At 60.6% G+C, this 17,444-nt stretch overlaps 1 protein-coding gene across 2 annotated transcripts; it reads left to right on the plus strand.

Moving 5' to 3' along the window:
* Positions 1–895: 895 nt before the first annotated feature.
* FAM193B (family with sequence similarity 193 member B) lies at positions 896–14,688 on the plus strand. Of its 2 annotated transcripts, none has more exons than XM_045028037.1 (9): positions 896–1,492; positions 2,778–3,000; positions 3,323–3,532; positions 5,025–5,394; positions 6,111–6,306; positions 6,695–6,931; positions 7,547–8,564; positions 8,913–8,988; positions 12,839–14,687. In XM_045028037.1, the coding sequence occupies exons 1-9, from the start codon at positions 1,412–1,414 to the stop codon at positions 12,933–12,935; spliced, it is 2,508 nt and encodes an 835-aa protein (XP_044883972.1). In that variant the 5' UTR covers positions 896–1,411; the 3' UTR covers positions 12,936–14,687. The 2 variants fall into 2 exon arrangements, with proteins under 2 accessions (XP_044883972.1, XP_044883971.1); XM_045028036.1 differs by having other exon boundaries at positions 1,339–2,138; positions 12,839–14,688.
* The last annotated feature ends 2,756 nt before the right edge of the window (positions 14,689–17,444 follow it).

Consider the following 17,444-nt stretch of genomic DNA (forward strand, 5'->3'; position numbering starts at 1 on the left):
GCCCCGCTCAGCCCCTCCCCCAGGCTCTTTAGAAAGCCCCCCCATGCTGGGTCTGTCGCAGCCCCCAGCAGCCTGCCCGGAGCTGACAGTCTCCTCGAGGCGCCCCGCCCCCATCAGAGCAGGGGCTCCAGCGCTTTTGTTCTGTGTCTGCGTCTGGCTGGTTTCTGCGCTTGCGGGCAGAGCAGGTGGCCAGGAGCCCTGTCCTTGGCTGGCACCTGTGCCCAGGAACAAGGGGGCTTGGGGAACATCCTTCACCTCCGATGCACTAGCTCCCTCCCTGGGGGGTCCTGCCAAGGGGGACAATGGCAGGGCATGCTGGAGCCTGCGTCGACTTGCATCTCTGCTGGCAGCCAACCCTCCCGCCAGGCCACGTCCTCTGCTGCTCACCTTCCCGTCAGCTGCCTCCTGCCTGCTCCCCCCAGGGCCGTGACGGTGGTGCAGCCTGGCACTGCCCTGGGGGGCTCCTTTTTCCCCACTCTGGGCAGCACAGGGTGAACCAGGAGCCTGCCTGCCTCTCTCCCTCCCCGCAGGATCTGTGTCAGCCCTAGCGAGAAGAGAAGCCTGGCCCCTCCCAGTGCCCCCTTTGCTTCACTTTGATTGTGAGGCGCCATCTGCTTCGCAGCGGCCGTTAACCACGTGACTCATTGTCCTGGCCCCGCTGCAGCGGCAGACAACGGGGCACCCCTCCCCAGCTCTGTGCTCTGCTCTCCACGGCTCGGGGCGGGGCTCTAAGGTAGCCGTAGGCTGCGGCTTGGCTTCCCCACAAGCGCAGGCAGGAGGCCTGGCCCTGGGTGGAACTGTGGGGCAGAATGCAAAGAGCAGCGAGGGCCTGCCTCCTGCCACCCCTGCTCCGCACCAAACAAAGAGCTGGGGGGGCCCCAGGCCAGTGGGGCTGGAACAGGGGTGTCTAGAAAGCAGGGTATTGGCTGCCTACCCCAGTTGGTCTCTCCGTGCCCATGGGTATTCCCAGGGTCACCCCTTCTGTTCAGCTCTTCTCGCTCAGCGCTGCCGGCGTGTCCGGGCCCGAGTCGAAGGGGCTGGCCCTGGCCATGACAGACTCCACAGCACTTCCTGGGAGCCCCTAATGCCTGGTCTGTGAGGGGTGCCATAGTGGGAGAGCAGCGTCCCGTGGGCATGGCTCCCAGAGGTGCTGCATGGTCCAGCCTGCTGGCCCTCGGGGCCTGTCCTCCTGCACAAACGCCTGCCTTGTGCCCAGCTGTGAGTGACTCGCCGCCCGTGTGTCCTGCTGCAGGTGCTCCCCACTGCCAACCAGTCCGTGCAGACGTGTTGCTTGCTATGCCACCGAGAGCGCAAGGACTGGGGAGGCCCATCTCACAACGGGCTGGTCTCCCCGGGCGAGAGGCTGCCTCCAGACTTCGTGCCAACGCTCGTGCAGAACCTGCTGGGAGAGATGCCGCTGTGGATCTGCCAGAGCTGCAGGAAGAGTGTGGAGGAGGAGGAGCGGCGGGCTGTCCAGGAGCAGGCCTTGGCGGTAGGCAGTGGCTGTCCTCTGGCCTTGCTGGTTAGGGCCATGGCTCCCCTGAAGGCGGGGTCCTGCTGAGCAGCCGGTACTAATTGCCATGTGGCAGCAATGGCTGCTGTAGGTCCCCCAGAGCCTGGCACCCCCCTGGCCCTTGTTGAGTGCCAGTACACGTACCTGTCTGCGGGGCATCTCCACACGGTTGTCTCCTGGGACTGTGATGCCCGCGGAGGGTTTCTCCTAGCTGGGTAGTGCCGGTGGGGAGGGCAGGCGTTTGTTCAGGATTGCATGAGAGCTGCACATGAGGGGCCCTGGCACGGTAAGGCCAGAGCTGGACGAGTGAGCGTGCCACTGACGTATGCCTCTGCCCCTCCGCGCCCCCCCTCACCGTGCCACTTCTGGCTGGGAAGGCTGGCTCGCTGCTCCCGCAGACCCTCGGATTGGCAGGCCCAGCTCCTCACCAGAGCTGCCCCCTCTAGGCCTGGTTCTGGGTCCATCAGTCAAGGATTGGCAGCATCAGACCAAGAGAAACCATTGTGGTCTGACCCCCAGTACAGCGCAGGCCGGAGAGCTGCCCCCAGACACCCCCCCCAGCAGATCTGCTAGGCAGACCCCCCGTCTGGATTTAAAATGGCCAGAGACTCTGCGGCAGCCTTTGGTAAGTTGTTCCAATGGTCAATTACTCTGCCTGAGCGAGGGGCCCACTAGCAAATGTCTGGTCACCAGGTGGCACTTACAGGCTGAGACCTAGTCGTCCCTAACGCTTCCCTTTGGTAAACAAGGCAGATGGAACCTGAGGTCTGGGCTGCCCTGGCCTCCATGCACTGGGATTCACCCCTGCACACGCCCTGCCAGGGACACTCCTGTTCGGGGTGAAGAGTGACAGAAGCACTTGGTTAAAGGCGCCCAGTCGGTGGCCATATTGCAGCTGGCTGGTGTAGCTCTGCTCTACAGCAGAGAGTTACGTCAGTGTAACTGTGTCGCCCAGGGGGGTGGATAGTCCACCCCCCCGAGCGATGGAGTCCCGCGCTGCACAGCGCTACGTCGGCAGGCGAGCGTCTCCTCCGCCACGGCTCCCGCAGTTACTGAGCTGACGGGAGAGCTCTCTTAGAGCGCTGCAGCAGTGCCCAGGCTCGGTCCTGGCTGGTGGGGGCCCAGCAGGGAGCCCTGGGTGAGCGAGGACAGGTGGGGGCATGTGGGAATTGGCCTGGCCTAGGGGAGCCCAGACTAGAACCAGAGCGTTTGGGGATTCATCTCCTCAGTCTCCTGCTGCTTCATACTGTGAGTTTCTTCCCAGGTCTCGTTATCGCACACGTCCTGCAAGTCCCAGTCTTGTGGCGGCGGCTCCCACTCCTCCTCCTCCTCCTCCTCCTCTTCCTCCTCCTCGTGCCACGGGAACTCAGGGGACTGGGATCCCAGCTCCTTCCTGTCTGCTCACAAACTGTCGGGCCTCTGGAATTCCCAGCACGCCAACGGAGCCACGCAGGGCAGCCCCTTAGGGGGGCCCCCTGCTGCACTAGGTGAGTCCAGGGCCACACGGGTCCCAGCCTGGCTAGTGGGCATCTCTGCGTCCAGGCCTGAGGGAGGTGCCGTGCTGGCAGGCCTCCAGGGGCCCTGCCTTAGAGAGCAGAACCCCTGGGGTTCCCTGGGGAAAAGGGAGGTGCCCGAGGTACACGGGGGGCTGGATCCTCGCATGCTGCACCCCAAGGCTGCAGCCACTGCCAGTCGGGTGTTGGGGGGAGCGATGTGCGCTCTGCTTCGGCACCGTTCCGGAGTCTCCGGTGCTGGCTCAGGACAGGCTCTGCACAGGAGAAGCTGTCTCCAGCACTGACTCTGTTTCAGGTGACAAGCACCCCAGCCTCCCGCTGGCTCCAGAGTGCATCGGCCAGGCTCCCGCTGCGGCGCCCGGGCTCAAGGCCTGTCCCTACAGCCACGCCGTCCCCCCAGCTTCCAGCGGGGCTGCCCCCGGTTCACCTCTGCCTACCTCACTCGACTTCTGTAAGACGCTTCCCAAGCAGTTCAAGAGCATGTGCCGCAGGCCCACCCCGCCAGGTGTGTACGCGTGGGGGGGCGGGGCAGCTGCGCTGTGGCTTGGGGCTCCTTGGCACTGCCCCCTCGCCTGCTCTCCCCAGCCAGCCGGCAGGAAAGCCCTTCTCCCAGGGGCTCTCGGGCTGCCTGTGGAGGGGGAGAAGAGCCTGGCAGGGCCCTTTCTCACTGCTGGAGGATGAAGAGTCCTGCAGAGTGTGTTAGCTGCTGGGCCAGGCCCTTCCCCAGCCAGCTGCATGTGCAGATGCAGCTGTGTCCTCTGCCTGTGGCTGGGAGGAGCTCGCTGGACTGAGAAAGTCCCCTTGGCATCCCCTTGCCAGCAGGGAGAAGTCATAAGAGCAGCCAGACTGGGTCAGACCACAGGTCCATCTATCCCAGTGTCCTGTCTGCCGACAGTGGCCAGTGCCAGGTGCCCCAGAGGGAATGAACAGAACAGGTAACCATTGAGTGATCCATCCCATCGCTCATTCCCAGCTTCTGGCAAACGGAGGCTAAGGACCCCATCTCTGCCCATCCTGGCTAATAGCCATTGCTGGACCGATCCTCCAGGAATTTATCTAGTTCCTCTTTGAACCCGGTTATAGTCTTGGCCTTCACAACAACATCTGGCAAGGAGTTCCACAGGTTGACTGTGTGTTGTGTGAAAAAATACTTCCTTTTGTTTGTTTTAAACCTGCTGCCTGTTAATTTAATTTGGTGCCCCCTAGTTCTTGTGTTATGAGAAGGAGAAAATAACACTTCCTTATTTACTTTCTCCATGATTTTTATAGACTTCTATCATAGTCCCCCTTAGTTGTCTCTTTTCCAAGCTGAAAAGGCCCAGTCTTATTAATTTTTTCCTCATATGGCAGCTGTTCCATCCCCCTCATCATTTTTGTTGCCCTTTTCAGAACCTTTTCCAATTCCAATAGATCTTTTTTGAGGTGGGGTGACCACATCTGCACACAGTATTCAAGATGTGGGCGTACCATAGAGGCAATCTGATATTTTCTGTTTTACCATCTATCCCTTTCCTAATGATTCCCAACATTCTGTTCACTTTTTTGACTGCTGCTACACACTGAGGGGATGTTTTCAGAGAACCATCCACAATGATGCCAAGGTCTCTTTCTTGAGTGGTAACAGCTAATTTAGACCCCAGCATTTTATATGTATAGTTGGGATTATGTTTTCCAATGTGCATTACTTTGCATTTATCAACATTGAATTTCATCTGCCATTTTGTTGCCCACTCCTGGCAGCAGTGAGGATGCAGGAGGGCCCTCTGCAGCCCAGCGTGCTGGGCCAGGGTCAGAGCATGGGCCATGTGCTCGAGGGCTGGGGGTGGTGGAAGGCCCTCGGGGAGGAAGCCCCTGTTCTTTCTGCTCCACTGCTGGGGGTGAGTGGAGCCTGGGGTCCTGCAGGGCTCTGTGTGCGCATGGGTGCTCCCCTGCCTGCATGCTGGGCTGGGACAGGTTGGGCACATGCTTGACCCGTCTCTGATCCTGCCTGTCTGCAGGTGAGGCCTTCCACTCCTTGGACCATCACCGGCACCCAGACCTCGCCGCTCCTCCCAACAGCCCCACGGGGCTCCCCTCCCAGCCGCCGGCGCTGATCTCCACCAAGCAGTCACCCACCCACCCGAACACCTCACCGCAGGCAGCGTCGGCCCCTGCACCCAGCCCCCACACAGCCGCTGCCGAGTCCCCTCCTGCTGGCACCCTCTCGCACGGCCAGGCCTCCTGCAAGAGCCCTCACCTGCCCCCCGCCAACGTGCCGCTTCTGAAGATGCCACCTCCGCTTTCAGGCTGTGCCCACCCCTGCAATGGGCACTGCAGTGGCTCCCTGGTGCCACCAGCTGCCCCGCACCAGCTGCCCAGCACTAACAGGTGAGAGGGTCTCTGCCTGCCTGTGGCTGGTGCGATGCCCCCTGGTTTTCTGGGGGCACTGGCATGAGCCAGGGCCCTGCCAGGCTTGAGTTGCCACGTCCCCATCCCAAGGGACCCGCCCTCGGGGGGCAGAAGGGCTCCTCCCAGCACGGCTCTGCAGAGATGGTCTGACTCCAGCACCGCACAGCCCTGTGGCTCCAGGGCCTCTCCCGCCGTGACAGTTCTGTCTGCGAGGCGGATGCAGCCTTCGCTGCCTGTCTCACCTGCAGTTGGGGAACTGACCCCCCTCGGCTCAGAGACCTGGGCCTGCCCAGCGTGCAGGGCCCGGAGCCCAAGGACTAGCTGTGCTGCAGCTGCCTGCCCGGGCCCCTTGGAGAGGCTGTCGGCAGGGAGGGGCAGCAGAGAGTGCCGGAGGGGGGTCCATGGTGGGTGGGGCGTGTAGTGCAGGCAGCTGGGCTCTAGCTGCACCCCCCGACTCCGGGTCCCATCTGGTTTCCTCTCATGCTCCATGAGCCTTTGCCCTGCCGCAGGGCTTGGGGTCTCTTCCCAGCCAATTAAACAGAGTCAGTGGGGGGGTGGGGGCTGCCTCCCTCCCCCGCAAGGCGCCCCGCACAGTTCTGGGACATGGGAGGGGACTGCTCCTTTCAGCAGCAGCCCACAGTACCTCACTGCCCTGGGTCTGCCTTCCCACCACCTTCCTTCCTCCCGTGCCCCAGGGACCCCGTGTGCAAAGGACACAAGTTCCCCAATGGTACCAGCTGCCACCCGCCACAGTTATGCGAGGCGGACGAGGGGCTCGGGGAGGATGAGGACAGCAGCTCCGAGCGCAGCTCCTGCACCTCCTCCTCCACCAACCAGAAAGACGGGAAATTCTGTGACTGCTGCTACTGTGAGTTCTTCGGCCACAACGCGGTAAGTGAGCCATGGGCCGAGCTCCCGCTGAGACGGGCGCTTGGGATACTGCCGTGCCGAGAGTGCGGGCACCCGGCGGCTGGGGTGTGGGCACATGTCCCCCACAGGCCTGACATCAGCCCCCCTCTGCTAGTCCAGCCCTGGAGAGCCACCCGGCAGCAGCCAGTTCATCTCCCCTGCCCCTGCAGCTCGGCCAGCGCCTCTCAGTCCCAGCCCCCAGGGCCCCTCTGTCTCAGCCTGGCAGCTCTCCTCGGCAGACTAGGAACCATGCTGCCTTCAGCAATGAGCTGTGGGTGGGGCAGCCCCGGAAGCAGAGGGTGGGAAGGGGCCGGGGAACAGCGTCCATCTGTGCTGGGCAGGACAGTAGCAGCCCAGGCTCTCTCTGCAGCCCCCTGCGGCCCCCACGAGCCGGAACTATGCCGAGATCCGGGAGAAGCTGCGCTCCCGTCTCACCAAGAGGAAGGAGGAGCTGCCGCAGAAGCTGGGCCACAGCAGCAGCTCGGGGGAGCCGGCCGTGGATCACCGGGACGTGGACGAGCTCCTGGACTACATCAACAGCTCGGAGCCCAAGCCCCTGAACAGCGCCAAGGCCGCTAAGCGGGCCCGGCACAAGCAGAAGAAGAAGGTGAGGACGGGGATGGGGAATGTGCTGTTCCAGCCCCGGCCCAGCGGGGGTCAGAGTCCCGTCTTCCCTTGGTATCGGCCCTGGCCCCGAGCCCCCGAATGGCGCCAGAGCTGGGAAAGGCCTTGAGGCCCAGCCCCACCCACCCTAACTGGGAGGCTGGAGTGGGGTTGCACCCCCATGGGGCTCTGCCCTCAGAAGCTCAGGGGCCTGTCGGGAACTGCTCTGGCTCTTTGCAGGGCCCTGGGCACCTCTCCCACGTGGGGTCTCCCCAGCATGTGCCAGGTCCCGCTGCGCGCCAGGGCCCCCCTTGTTCTGGGAGCTGGGAATCAGCCACTGGCCTGTGGCTGGGTGCTGCGGCGCCGACATGGTGCAGCCTGTGCCAGCCGGTAACAGTCTCCCCCAGGCCTGAGCTGGTGGGCGGCCGTGCCGGAGCAGGGGCTGTTGTCCCCCCTCCAGAGGGCATACAGGGCCCCAGCTGTGCTTGCTACAGGCTGAGCTGGGCCGCACAGCAGTGCTTGGGTTTGCCACCCCACCCCCGGGCCGGGCCAGCCCACTGGGCATCTCTCCTGCTCCCTGAGAACATCTGACCTTGGCCCACCCCCTTGCCTGTTGCAGGAGAAGGAGAAAGCCCAGCTGGAGGCGGAGGCCCAGAAGCGGGTGGCGCGCGGCCCTCTGGCTGGCCAGGACAGGGAGCTGACGGAGGAGAAGCTCCTGGAGTGGCCCCAGCTGGAGCTGGAGCGGGTGAACAGCTTCCTCAGCAGCCGGCTGCAGGAGATCAAGAACACCATTAAGGACTCCATCCGTGCCAGCTTCAGCGTCTACGACCTCAACCTGGACGTTGCTGACTTCCCCAAGAAGGCGGCCGTGCTAGAGCAGAAGACTCTGCTGTCCCACCTCAACGGCTCCTCAGGCCTGCAGGAGATCGACCTGGATCTCTCCCCTCTGAGCCTGGGCTCCCCCAAGAACCACATGCTGCTGCGGAGCGAGCTGGGCCCCCGCTGGGGAGAGGGCCCCGGGGAGGGGCCGCCGCAGGCTGAGAATGGGGTGGTGAAGCGCCTGAGCGCGGTTCCCAACCTCTCCCGGATGATCTGGGTCCAGTCCCCGCAGCCGACAGACTGTGCCCAGGAGAGCGGCGGGCCCGGCTTGGAGTGCGAGGAGGTGGCACTGGCCAGGGGTCCCGAGCAGCAGGAGCAGGCCCCCCTGGGGGGCAGGCAGAGGAAGAACAAGCGACAGAGCTGCCAGGCGAAGAAGGGAGACGGCACCACGGTGCCCAGCGCCCAGGCCGGGCCGGAGAGTCCCAGCTCGAAGGGGCTGGTGCTGGGAGCCAAGCACCCTTCGAAGCCTGGAGGAGCGCCCTCGCTGCAGAGGGCGAGTGGCTGCGTGGAGCCACCGGAGAGCGCCACGGGGCAGGGCTGGGGCTGGGGCGGTTCCAGGCCGGAGAAGGAGAGGAGCAGCGAATGGAAAGGCCGGAGGAGCGAGGGCAAAGCAGAGCAACCGGAGCTGCTGCAGCCACCTCCCCCTGCCGCTGGGGACCGGCAGCCCCCCCACCCCGCCACTCTGGGCAGCTCCCCCCTGCCCAAGGGCAAGAGCAGGAAGAGCAGGAGCAGGATGGAGAAATCCAACACGTCCATCGGTGAGTCCCCAGTGCGGTCCCTCGGCCCGGCTCCGGCTTGTCGTCCTGCGTAGCTGAGTGCTGGGATGAGGGCGAAGCTCTCTTGTTGACTCAGCAGTGTGCACACGGGGGGAGGGTCAGGTCGGTGTGGCTGCCCCACATCCCCCGAGCCACGGAGCTGTGTCGGACACGGGTCAGCAGTGGCGTACCCTGGCTCTGCCCCCCTGCACCCCATGGTGTGTGTCCATGGCTCTTTGCTCCAAGCAGGCTCTGTGCCGGGCGGCAGCGCGTGCCCCTGGTGCTGAGGGAGGCATTCTTGGGGCCTGTGGTCCTGGAGCCCTTTGCTGACTGTCTGCACTGCTCTGGTAGATGACGTGTTCCTGCCCAAAGACGTGGAGGGGGTAGAGATGGACGAAACGGACCGAGAAGTAGAGTACTTCAAGAGGTGAGACCAGCCTGCAGCTCTCTGGGAGAGGGGGGCTGGGGGTGCCTGGAGGGGCATGCGTGTGGCACCCCATTGGGGGAAGGGGCATTCCTGCCCTCTGGGGCTCCATGTGGAAAGAGGGTCCCAGAGGCCAGGGCCCAGCCCAAGCCCGGCTGCCCACACTAGCCTGGGAGGCTGAGTCAGCTGTGCCGTGCTGCAGGCCTTTTATCACAATGTAGGCGCACCCAGGAGTCTGCTAAGAGCTAACCCCAGGCTCCCTTCCTACCCTCAGTGGAATGGAGACCAGCTGATCCCCATCCGCTTTGTAGTAGCCCCCTCTTGGTACCAGCCCCCCGCTGTCTTTTCTCCAGACTAAACGCCCCGGGTTTAACCTTCCCCACAGGGCAGCGTTTCTAACCCTTGGACCATTTCTGTTGCTCTCTTCTGGACTCCCTCCTATTGAGCCACATCTTCCCCAATGGGCGGCACCCAGAACTGGACACCGCTGGGGTCCAGCTGGGGCCTCACCAGTGCTGAGCAGAGCAGGACAGTTACCTCCCCTGGCTTACGTACGACACTCCTGTTACTGCACCCCAGAGTGACAGTCGCCTTTTTCGCAACTGCATCCCATTGTTGTGATCCACTGTAGCCTGCAGATCCTTGCCAGCAGTACTACTGTGTAGCCAGTTCTTCCCCGTTTTGTAGCTGGGCATTTGATTTTTCCTTCCTAAGTGAAGTACTTTGCACTTGTCTTTAGTGAATTTCATCTTGTGATTTCAGACCAATTCCGAATTTGTAAGGGTGTTGTGAATTGGAATCCTGTCCTCCAAAGTGCTTGCAATCCCTCCCAGCTTGGTGTCAGCCACACATTTTATGTGCATACTCTCCGCTCTGTTATCCAAGTCATGAATGAAAATAATGAATAGTGCCGGACCCAGGGCTGACCCACACGGGACCCCACTAGAGACGCCCTCCCAGTTTGACAGCGAACCACTGATAACTCCTCAGTGAGTCCGACTGTTCAGCCAGTTGTGCACCCACCTTCTAGCAATTCCATCTAGCCTGCATTGCCCTGGTTTGCTCATGAGAATGTCATGTGGGACCGTGTCACAAGCCTTGCTAAAATCAAGGTATCACGTCTATGGCTCCCCCCCATCCGCTGGGCCAGTGACCCTGGCAGAGCGCCCCCCGCGGCGTGCCGCTGTGCTTGGGGCGGCGAAATGGCTAGAGCCGCCCCTGGCAGAGTGGTGAGCTCTGGCGGCTCTGATCTTGGGGGCCGCGTCCTGGAGCTGGTTCCCAAAGAACTTCCTCCTGGACCCCAGTTTCTATAGTGACACTTGAGTCCTGCTTAGCTGTGCCTTAACCAGCCATTTCACTAAAATGTTCCCAACCAGTCCTAACGTTGGAACAAACTTCTCTGACCAATCCGACCCCACCCCCTTAATTTACACCTAGCACAATTAATTACGTAACAGACAGAAACAATCAACGAACCAGACAGGTCATACAGACAAACAATAGAGAATTGGGGACCATAAAGAAATGAGGATTTCACAACCACAACTATTGATAAGGAGGATCCAGGGAACTACAGGCCAGTCAGCTCACTTCAGTCCCTGGCAAAATCATGGAGCAGGTCCTCAAGGAATCCATTTTGAAGCACTTGGAGGAGAGGAAGGTGATCAGGAACGGTCAGCATGGATTCACCAAGGGCAAGTCATGCCTGACTAACCTAATTGCCTTCTATGAGGAGATAACTGGGTCTGTGGATGAAGGGAAAGCAGTGGACGTGTTATTCCTTGACTTTAGCAAAGCTTTTCATATGGTCTCCCACAGTATTCTTGCCAGCAAGTTAAAGAAGTATGGGCTGGATGAATGGACTCTAAGGTGGATAGAAAGCTGGCTAGATCGTTGGGCAGATCGTTGGGCTCAATGGGTAGTGATCAATGGCTCCATGTCTAGTTGGCAGCCGGTATCAAGCGGAGTGCCCCAAGGGTCGGTCCTGGGGCCGGTTTTGTTCAATATCTTCATTAATGATCTGGATGATGGGATGGATTGCACCCTCAGCAAGTTTGCAGATGACACTAAACTGGGCAGAGTGGTAGATACGCTGGAGGGTAGGGATAGGATACAGAGGGACCTAGACAAATTAGAGGATTGGGGCAGAAGAAACCTGATGAGGTTCAACAAGGACAAGTGCAGAGTCCTGCACTTAGGACGGAAGAATCCCATGCACTGCTACAGACTACGGACCGAATGGCTAGGAAGCAGTTCTGCAGAAAAGGACCTAGGGGTTACAGTGGACGAGAAGCTGGATATGAGTCAACAGTGTGAACCTTGTTGTCAAGAAGGCTAATGGCATTTTGGGCTGTATAAGTAGGGGCATTGCCAGCAGATCGAGGGACGTGATCATTCCCCTCTATTCGGCATTGGTGAGGCTTCATCTGGAGTACTGTGTCCAGTTTTGGGCCCCACACTACATGACGGATGTGGAAAAATTGGAAAGAGTCCAGTGGAGGGCAACAAAAATGATTAGGGGGCTGGAGCACATGACTTATGAGGCGAGGCTGAGGGAACTGGGGTTATTTAGTCTGCAGAAGAGAAGAATGAGGGGGGATTTGATAGCTGCTTTCAACTACCTGAAAGAGGGTTCCAAAAAAGATGGATCTAGACTGTTCTCAGTGGTGGCAGGTGACAGAACAAGGAGCAATGGTCTCAAGTTGCAGTGCGGGAGGTTTAGGTTGGATATTAGGAAACACTATTTCACTAGGAGGGTGGTGAAGCACTGGAATGGGTTACCTAGGGAGGTGGTGGAATCTCCTTCCTTAGAGGATTTTAAGGTCAGGCTTGACAAAGCCCCAGCTGGGATGATTTAGTTGGGGTTGGTCCTGCTTTGAGCAGGGGGTTGGACTAGATACCTCCTGAGGTCCCTTCCAACCCTGAGATTTGATGATTCTATGATAAGTGGTTTCTTTCCAGACAGATGCTGTCAAACTAAGTTTTCTTTAACCATCTTAAGATCTGTTTGTTTATCTGGTGATGGTGGGGGCCATTTGGATGGGGTCTCCTTCTAAACAGCCGGAGGTGACATTGTTTTAATGTGATTTAGATGGAATGTGGGGATGTGACTTCCTGCTTCTCCGCTCATGGCTGCTACTCTCCTAATGTGGCTGCGGACAAAGGCCTTAGGCCTGACCATGTGGCTATAAGAAAAGGCTTTATCCCTACACTTGTTCCTAAAGAACCCTGGGGTGAATTCCTGAGGCCCTGCTGACTCAGCTTGTCTAAATATTCCCTCACCTGTCTGGGCTTGTGTCCTGCCCGCTGGCTGGGTTCATTGTGTTGAGTGTCTGGTCATCATTAACCTTTGTAATGAAGACAGAAGCAAAGCAGGCAGTAAACACCTCCACCCCTTGAAGTCATCAGTTCTGAGCACTTCCCTTCTCCTTCCACAGGAGGGGACCTTCATCTTTCTCTTGCCCCAATGTATTTATAGAGCCTCTTATGCCTGGTCTGTCCCTTGCCAGGTGGAACGGATTGTGTCGCCGCGTGCTCCTGCTGTTCGGTTCCTTGTTGATTTGCAGGTCATTCAAGGGCTCCTTGTGGCCTCTGGCCGTTCTTCCTGACTCCTTCACTCGGGGTGGTTGGCAGCTGTACTTCTAATATTGTCTCTGAGAAACTGCCTCTTCTCCTGGGCTCCTTGACTTTTCTTCCATGGGACCTCGCCTGCTCTGGCTAGGGTGGGGAGGGTAGAAGCCCTGACGGGGGTGTGTGTGTGGGGGGGGGGGGGGTTGGGCACTGGCCGTGGGGGGGGGCAGGGAGCGGTCACTGACTCTGCTCTTTCCCTGATTCTCTCTCCCCTCCTCCCCAGGTTCTGTCTGGACTCTGCTAAGCAAACTCGGCAGAAAGTGGCCGTGAACTGGACCAACTTCACCCTGAAGAAAACCACTTCGAGTGCAGCTCAGTGAGGTGTGGGGGGAGCCCCAGTGTGTGCGAGGGGCCCTGTGCCTACCCCCCCAGCACCCACAGACACTTGCCTCACTGTGCCCCTCCCCCTGCTGGAGGGCCCCCTTTCTCTGTGGGTTCCTCTTCCTGTGAATGTGGAACCCCTTCCCCCTGGGCCTGTCAGACCTACACCTCCCCAGCCAGTCACAGCCCTCGGGCGGGGGGGCGGGGGACACCCCAGCTTAGGCAGCCCCCCCCCCAGTCCCTCTAGGGGATTTTCTCTTCTCCCAGCACTCCGTTGGTGATGTGCAGGGAGCCTGCCAGCGCCAGTGGGCAGCCCCCCGTGCCAGCCTGGCGCGCAGCCGGGGGAAAGGACCATGCTGGACCTAATAAAGAACTTTTTAATTTTTTATTTTATTTAAAAAACCCAACTTTTTTTGTTGTTTGTTCCTGGCTTCCTGGGACACCCTAAGCCCCCCCGCTCAGCTGCCCTGCCAGCCTGTCATAGGAGATACCCACCTTCCTGCAGCTCCCTAGGGGATCCAGCCGACCCCCTGTGTCCCCGCCCAGCTGAGGGGCTGGGCCTCAGGCAGGAGCTGCAACTTCCACTCTGCCTAGGGGCCGAGTCGCTGCCCAGCTGCCGGCCCTGAGCAGCTCCCTGGCTGCGGGGGCACCCTGCCCCTGCATACCGAGCACACTGCAGTGTTCCCTTAGCCCAGCAGCACCTGCAGACGGGCCGGGGCCCCCCAGCCCTAGAACTGCTCGACCCAGCAGCAGCCCTCCCCGCCCCCCTGGCACCAGCCCATGTGCTCACTGCTCTCGGGTTCCCAAAGGGCCATGCCCGGCCGGGGGCAGAGTGCGCCCACAGCAGCACTGCCGGGAGCCGGGGCAGGGACGCGGTTGGTACCAGCTCTCCCTCTGGCCAAGCAGGCCTGTGCACGTCAGGCTGCCGGGCCTGCTCGGGGGCAATACCTGTCCCCCCCAAGTACAGGGTGAGGGCATTTGCCCAGCCCAGCCCTGCTTTGGCTTGAGGGGAGCTAAGCAGGGCTTGGCACCTCAGCTCATGGAGCCTGGGGTAAGGGATGCCCAGGACAGGGGCTGTGGGCTTTCTCTGCCCCAGGGAGCAGCATGTGCACTCCACCTCCCCTCCCAGCTTGGGCCAAGTGGTGCTGGGGCTGGGGGAAAAGAGGGTGCCAGGCAGCCCAGTGGGGGCAGAACGCCCCCTAGAACGCAGCCTGAGCTCTGCTGCCCGCTCCCTGTGCAGATAACACCAGGGCTCCACCCTCGGCAGCTCGCTGGGTTCTGGTGAATCCCTGGCCCACCAGGGCCCCTGCTTGTACCATGATCCCAGCCTGAGCCCTATGTGACAGGTGTGGGAGCCACGGCAGGCTGGGGGCTCGGGCTGACCGAGCAGCGCCCCCCTAGTCTGTTCTCAGCATGTGTGTGCTGAAGGCAGAGGGACAGACAGGCAGTGGGTCCCCCTCCCCGCACACATGCCCTGCGTTTCCCACACCAACCTACCCCCTTAGTGAGCTACAATGGAAGCAAACTGCTGATCTCTTGACCACGATTTCTGGTGCTACCCCGGTCCACCAGCCTGCAGGGGGCTGGAAGGGTGCCGCTGCCCTCACCCCGCCTGCGGAGGGATCGTGCTGCGCAACCAGCCACGGCCAGATTGGCTTCTCTGGTTTTTTTAATTATTTACTTTTGATACTGTGAAAATCTTTCATGCTGAAAGATAAAATGCCGTTTGGACACAGAGCGGGTGTGTGTGCTGTGTGATTAGCGGGGGGCTGGAGGGGGCAGCGTGTCCCAGGTCCAGCAGGGCTCTGGCAATGATTCTGATCCGCAGCAGCCCGAGGGGGCTCCAGCCATCACATCACAGCCCCCTCGTGGCGCTGTGTGGGGGCATAGATTGTGCCAAACGCTCCCCTGCCCCTCTGAGAGCCTGGCTGCTGGCAAACCCAGCGGTCCCATGCTGACCTCTGCCTGCAGCGACTGCATGCTGAGCCTGCGGGGTGTATGGGGAATGGACCGGTGCAGAGAGGCGAACACAGCCCTGCCTTGAGGGCAAGGGACTGGACTAATGGTCTCTCGAGGTCCCGTTCTGTCCCACGGCTCTATGAGAGGGCCCCACGCTAGGGCCAAGCAGCGGGGGCGGAGAATGATGAGGGCTCATCCCAGCTTCCCACATGGCCACAGGAGCCAGCAAGCAGGCTGAGGAGCTCGCACCCGCCGGCAGCTGGGGCAGTAAGGACAGACTTCCCAGTGGATGGCTCTGGCACTGACCCAGCCTGGCTGGCACAGGCAGGAGGCGCCTTAGCCTGGTATCAGGGGCGGGGCCATGTGCTCCTACCAGCCCCTCTGGCTGCTGCAGGCCACGGTGGTGATCAGGCACCTCTCAGCCAGCATGCCTGCCCGCCCCAGGGTGCAGGGGGGCCAGGCTGGGCCCCACGTTCTGGCAGCCTCTGCTGGGATGCAGGGCAGTAGGTGGGTGGGAGAGGGGGCTACAGGAAGTGCTGCTGCTCCAGCAGGTGGTTCCCCCTGCAAGGGCCTGTGCTGTGTGGCGGGACAGAGGCGCTGACCGGTGTGGTCAGGAGGTGGGGCCCCGCTGCACTTCAGGGCAAGTCATTCTGCTGCCTTCAGCCCCCTCTGCAGCTTCAGCTGCACAAGTCACACCCTAAAGGCCTGTGTTAAAACAGCCTCTGGGCTGCCCCCTGCAGGCCAGGCTTTAGTACTGGCCAGGGGAGGGGGACCTCGAGTAGGGGGTGGGACCCCACCTCTGTGGAGAAACTGAATCCTTGGGCCAGGAGATCTGATAAATAGCGGAGGAGGGGGCAGGGCCGCTGCTCTCAGCCTGTCCTAACCCTACAACAGGCAGGCTGTCAGTGGCATGGGGAAGCAGCGAGTTCACAAACAGGAGAAGGACATGTTTGTTCTTTCAGTGTAGGACTAGCCATGGGAACTCTCTGCCACATGATGACAGTGAGGCCAAGAATTCAGCAGGATCCAAAAGGGGCTCAGATGTTTCCGTGGAAAACAAATCCAGAGATATGAGTAAATATGAAAACCAAATGAGTGCTTGGAAGGAAGAGGAGCCCTCCTGCTTTAGGGCATGAGCCAACCTTAACTCGGAGCATTGGAGGAAGTGCCCCGAGCACAAGTGCCCCATTACTGCCATGTATGGGGCTCTGTCTTCTGAAGCAGCTGGAGTGGGCCACCGTTGGCGGCAGGAGATAGCCAGGTGGAGCCCTGCTCTGAGCCAGCCTGGCTGTTCCGGTGGCTGGTGGATGGGAGGGCTGTGTACTGATGCCCAGCACCAGAGTCTCGCAGCTTCTCCCCCGCAGGGAGCTGGCTATGCCAATCTCGCTGGAGACGGGCAGCACTACAAGCGATGCTGGTTGGCCTTTTGGCCACAGGCAGCCAGTGAGCTGGACAAGGGTGAGTGCCTGGCCGAGAGGAGAGCAGGCAGGTGTGGCAGAGCCGGGGGATTGGCAGGTAAGAACAGAGAGAAGGTGGGTGGGGAGGAGGAGCCTAGGCACCCACCCCAAGAGACAACCCACAAATTATAGGGGAGGGGCAGCAAAATGCCCCCCCCTGTTTGCCAAAGCAGGTGTCAGACCCTGCCCAAAGAGCTAGAGATGGTGTATGTGCCCAGTGCGCCTCAGCCAGTGCCACTGCTGGAGGGTAACTGCCCGGTGCAGGTATGGGCCGGCCCAGTGCTGCCTGGGCCACACACGGGGTTTGAGAGTCTGTTTGCCATAGGCATATGCACCCTGCAGCCTGGAGGTGCCAGTCTGCTGCAGGAGCCACCAGCCGCACACTGGAATGGCCTGCAAGACGCAGGGTGAAAAGAGATGGTAACTTGCATTTTGGATCAGCAAATGGAGTGCAGCCAGCCAGGTGCTCAGGCAGGTAAATCCTGCCGCTTTGGTACTAATGCCCAGCAAACACCAGGCGGGCTCAGCGAGGGGAAGGAGCGTTGTGCTGACGTGTGGCGATTCTCACTACCAGCTCCACTGCGGCACCAGCAACACTTGCTATTGAAAGATCTTCGGGAAGAGCCACGCAGAGCAGGCAGGGATTTGGGGGCTCAGGGCCAGCCAGCGGAGGGCTGTTTTTAACCTGCCTGGGCAGGCACAGGGATCCCTTTGTTCAGTGGTTCTCGACCGGGGTTCGGGTACACTGGGGATACTCAGAGGTACCGTATCATTATAAAACAAATCAATGAGAATGTAAGTATTGTACTTACGGTACGTGTCAGTGCGCAGTACATAGAAAGAAGTCATGGTCTGTAGGAAATGTTAGTTTGTTCTGACTTCGCTAGTGTTTTTCATGTAGCCTATTGTAAAACCAGGCAAATCTCTAGATGAACCGAGCGGCACCAGTGGCCCAAAGACCGAAGTTCCCTGTAAGCTGTGTGGCCGCGCAGCAGCCTATCTAATGCCATACGGTGCTCAAGGAACCCACCTGGGGACCTGCTGTAGCCAGGGGACGGGTACCCCTTCCTTGGCCCCCAATAGCCTGGCCCC

The sequence above is a fragment of the Mauremys mutica genome, chromosome 8, assembly GCF_020497125.1.
Source record: "Mauremys mutica isolate MM-2020 ecotype Southern chromosome 8, ASM2049712v1, whole genome shotgun sequence".
Lineage (NCBI taxonomy): Eukaryota > Metazoa > Chordata > Testudines > Geoemydidae > Mauremys > Mauremys mutica.

Coding starts and splice junctions, on each gene's coding strand:
- FAM193B (XM_045028036.1), top strand. CDS start 1,839: ATGCCTCTGCCCCTCCGCGCCCCCCCTCACCGTGCCACTTCTGGCTGG. Junction 8,565..8,912: donor GAAATCCAACACGTCCATCG/GTGAGTCCCCAG, acceptor CTGCTCTGGTAG/ATGACGTGTTCCTGCCCAAA. Junction 8,989..12,838: donor GAAGTAGAGTACTTCAAGAG/GTGAGACCAGCC, acceptor CCTCCTCCCCAG/GTTCTGTCTGGACTCTGCTA.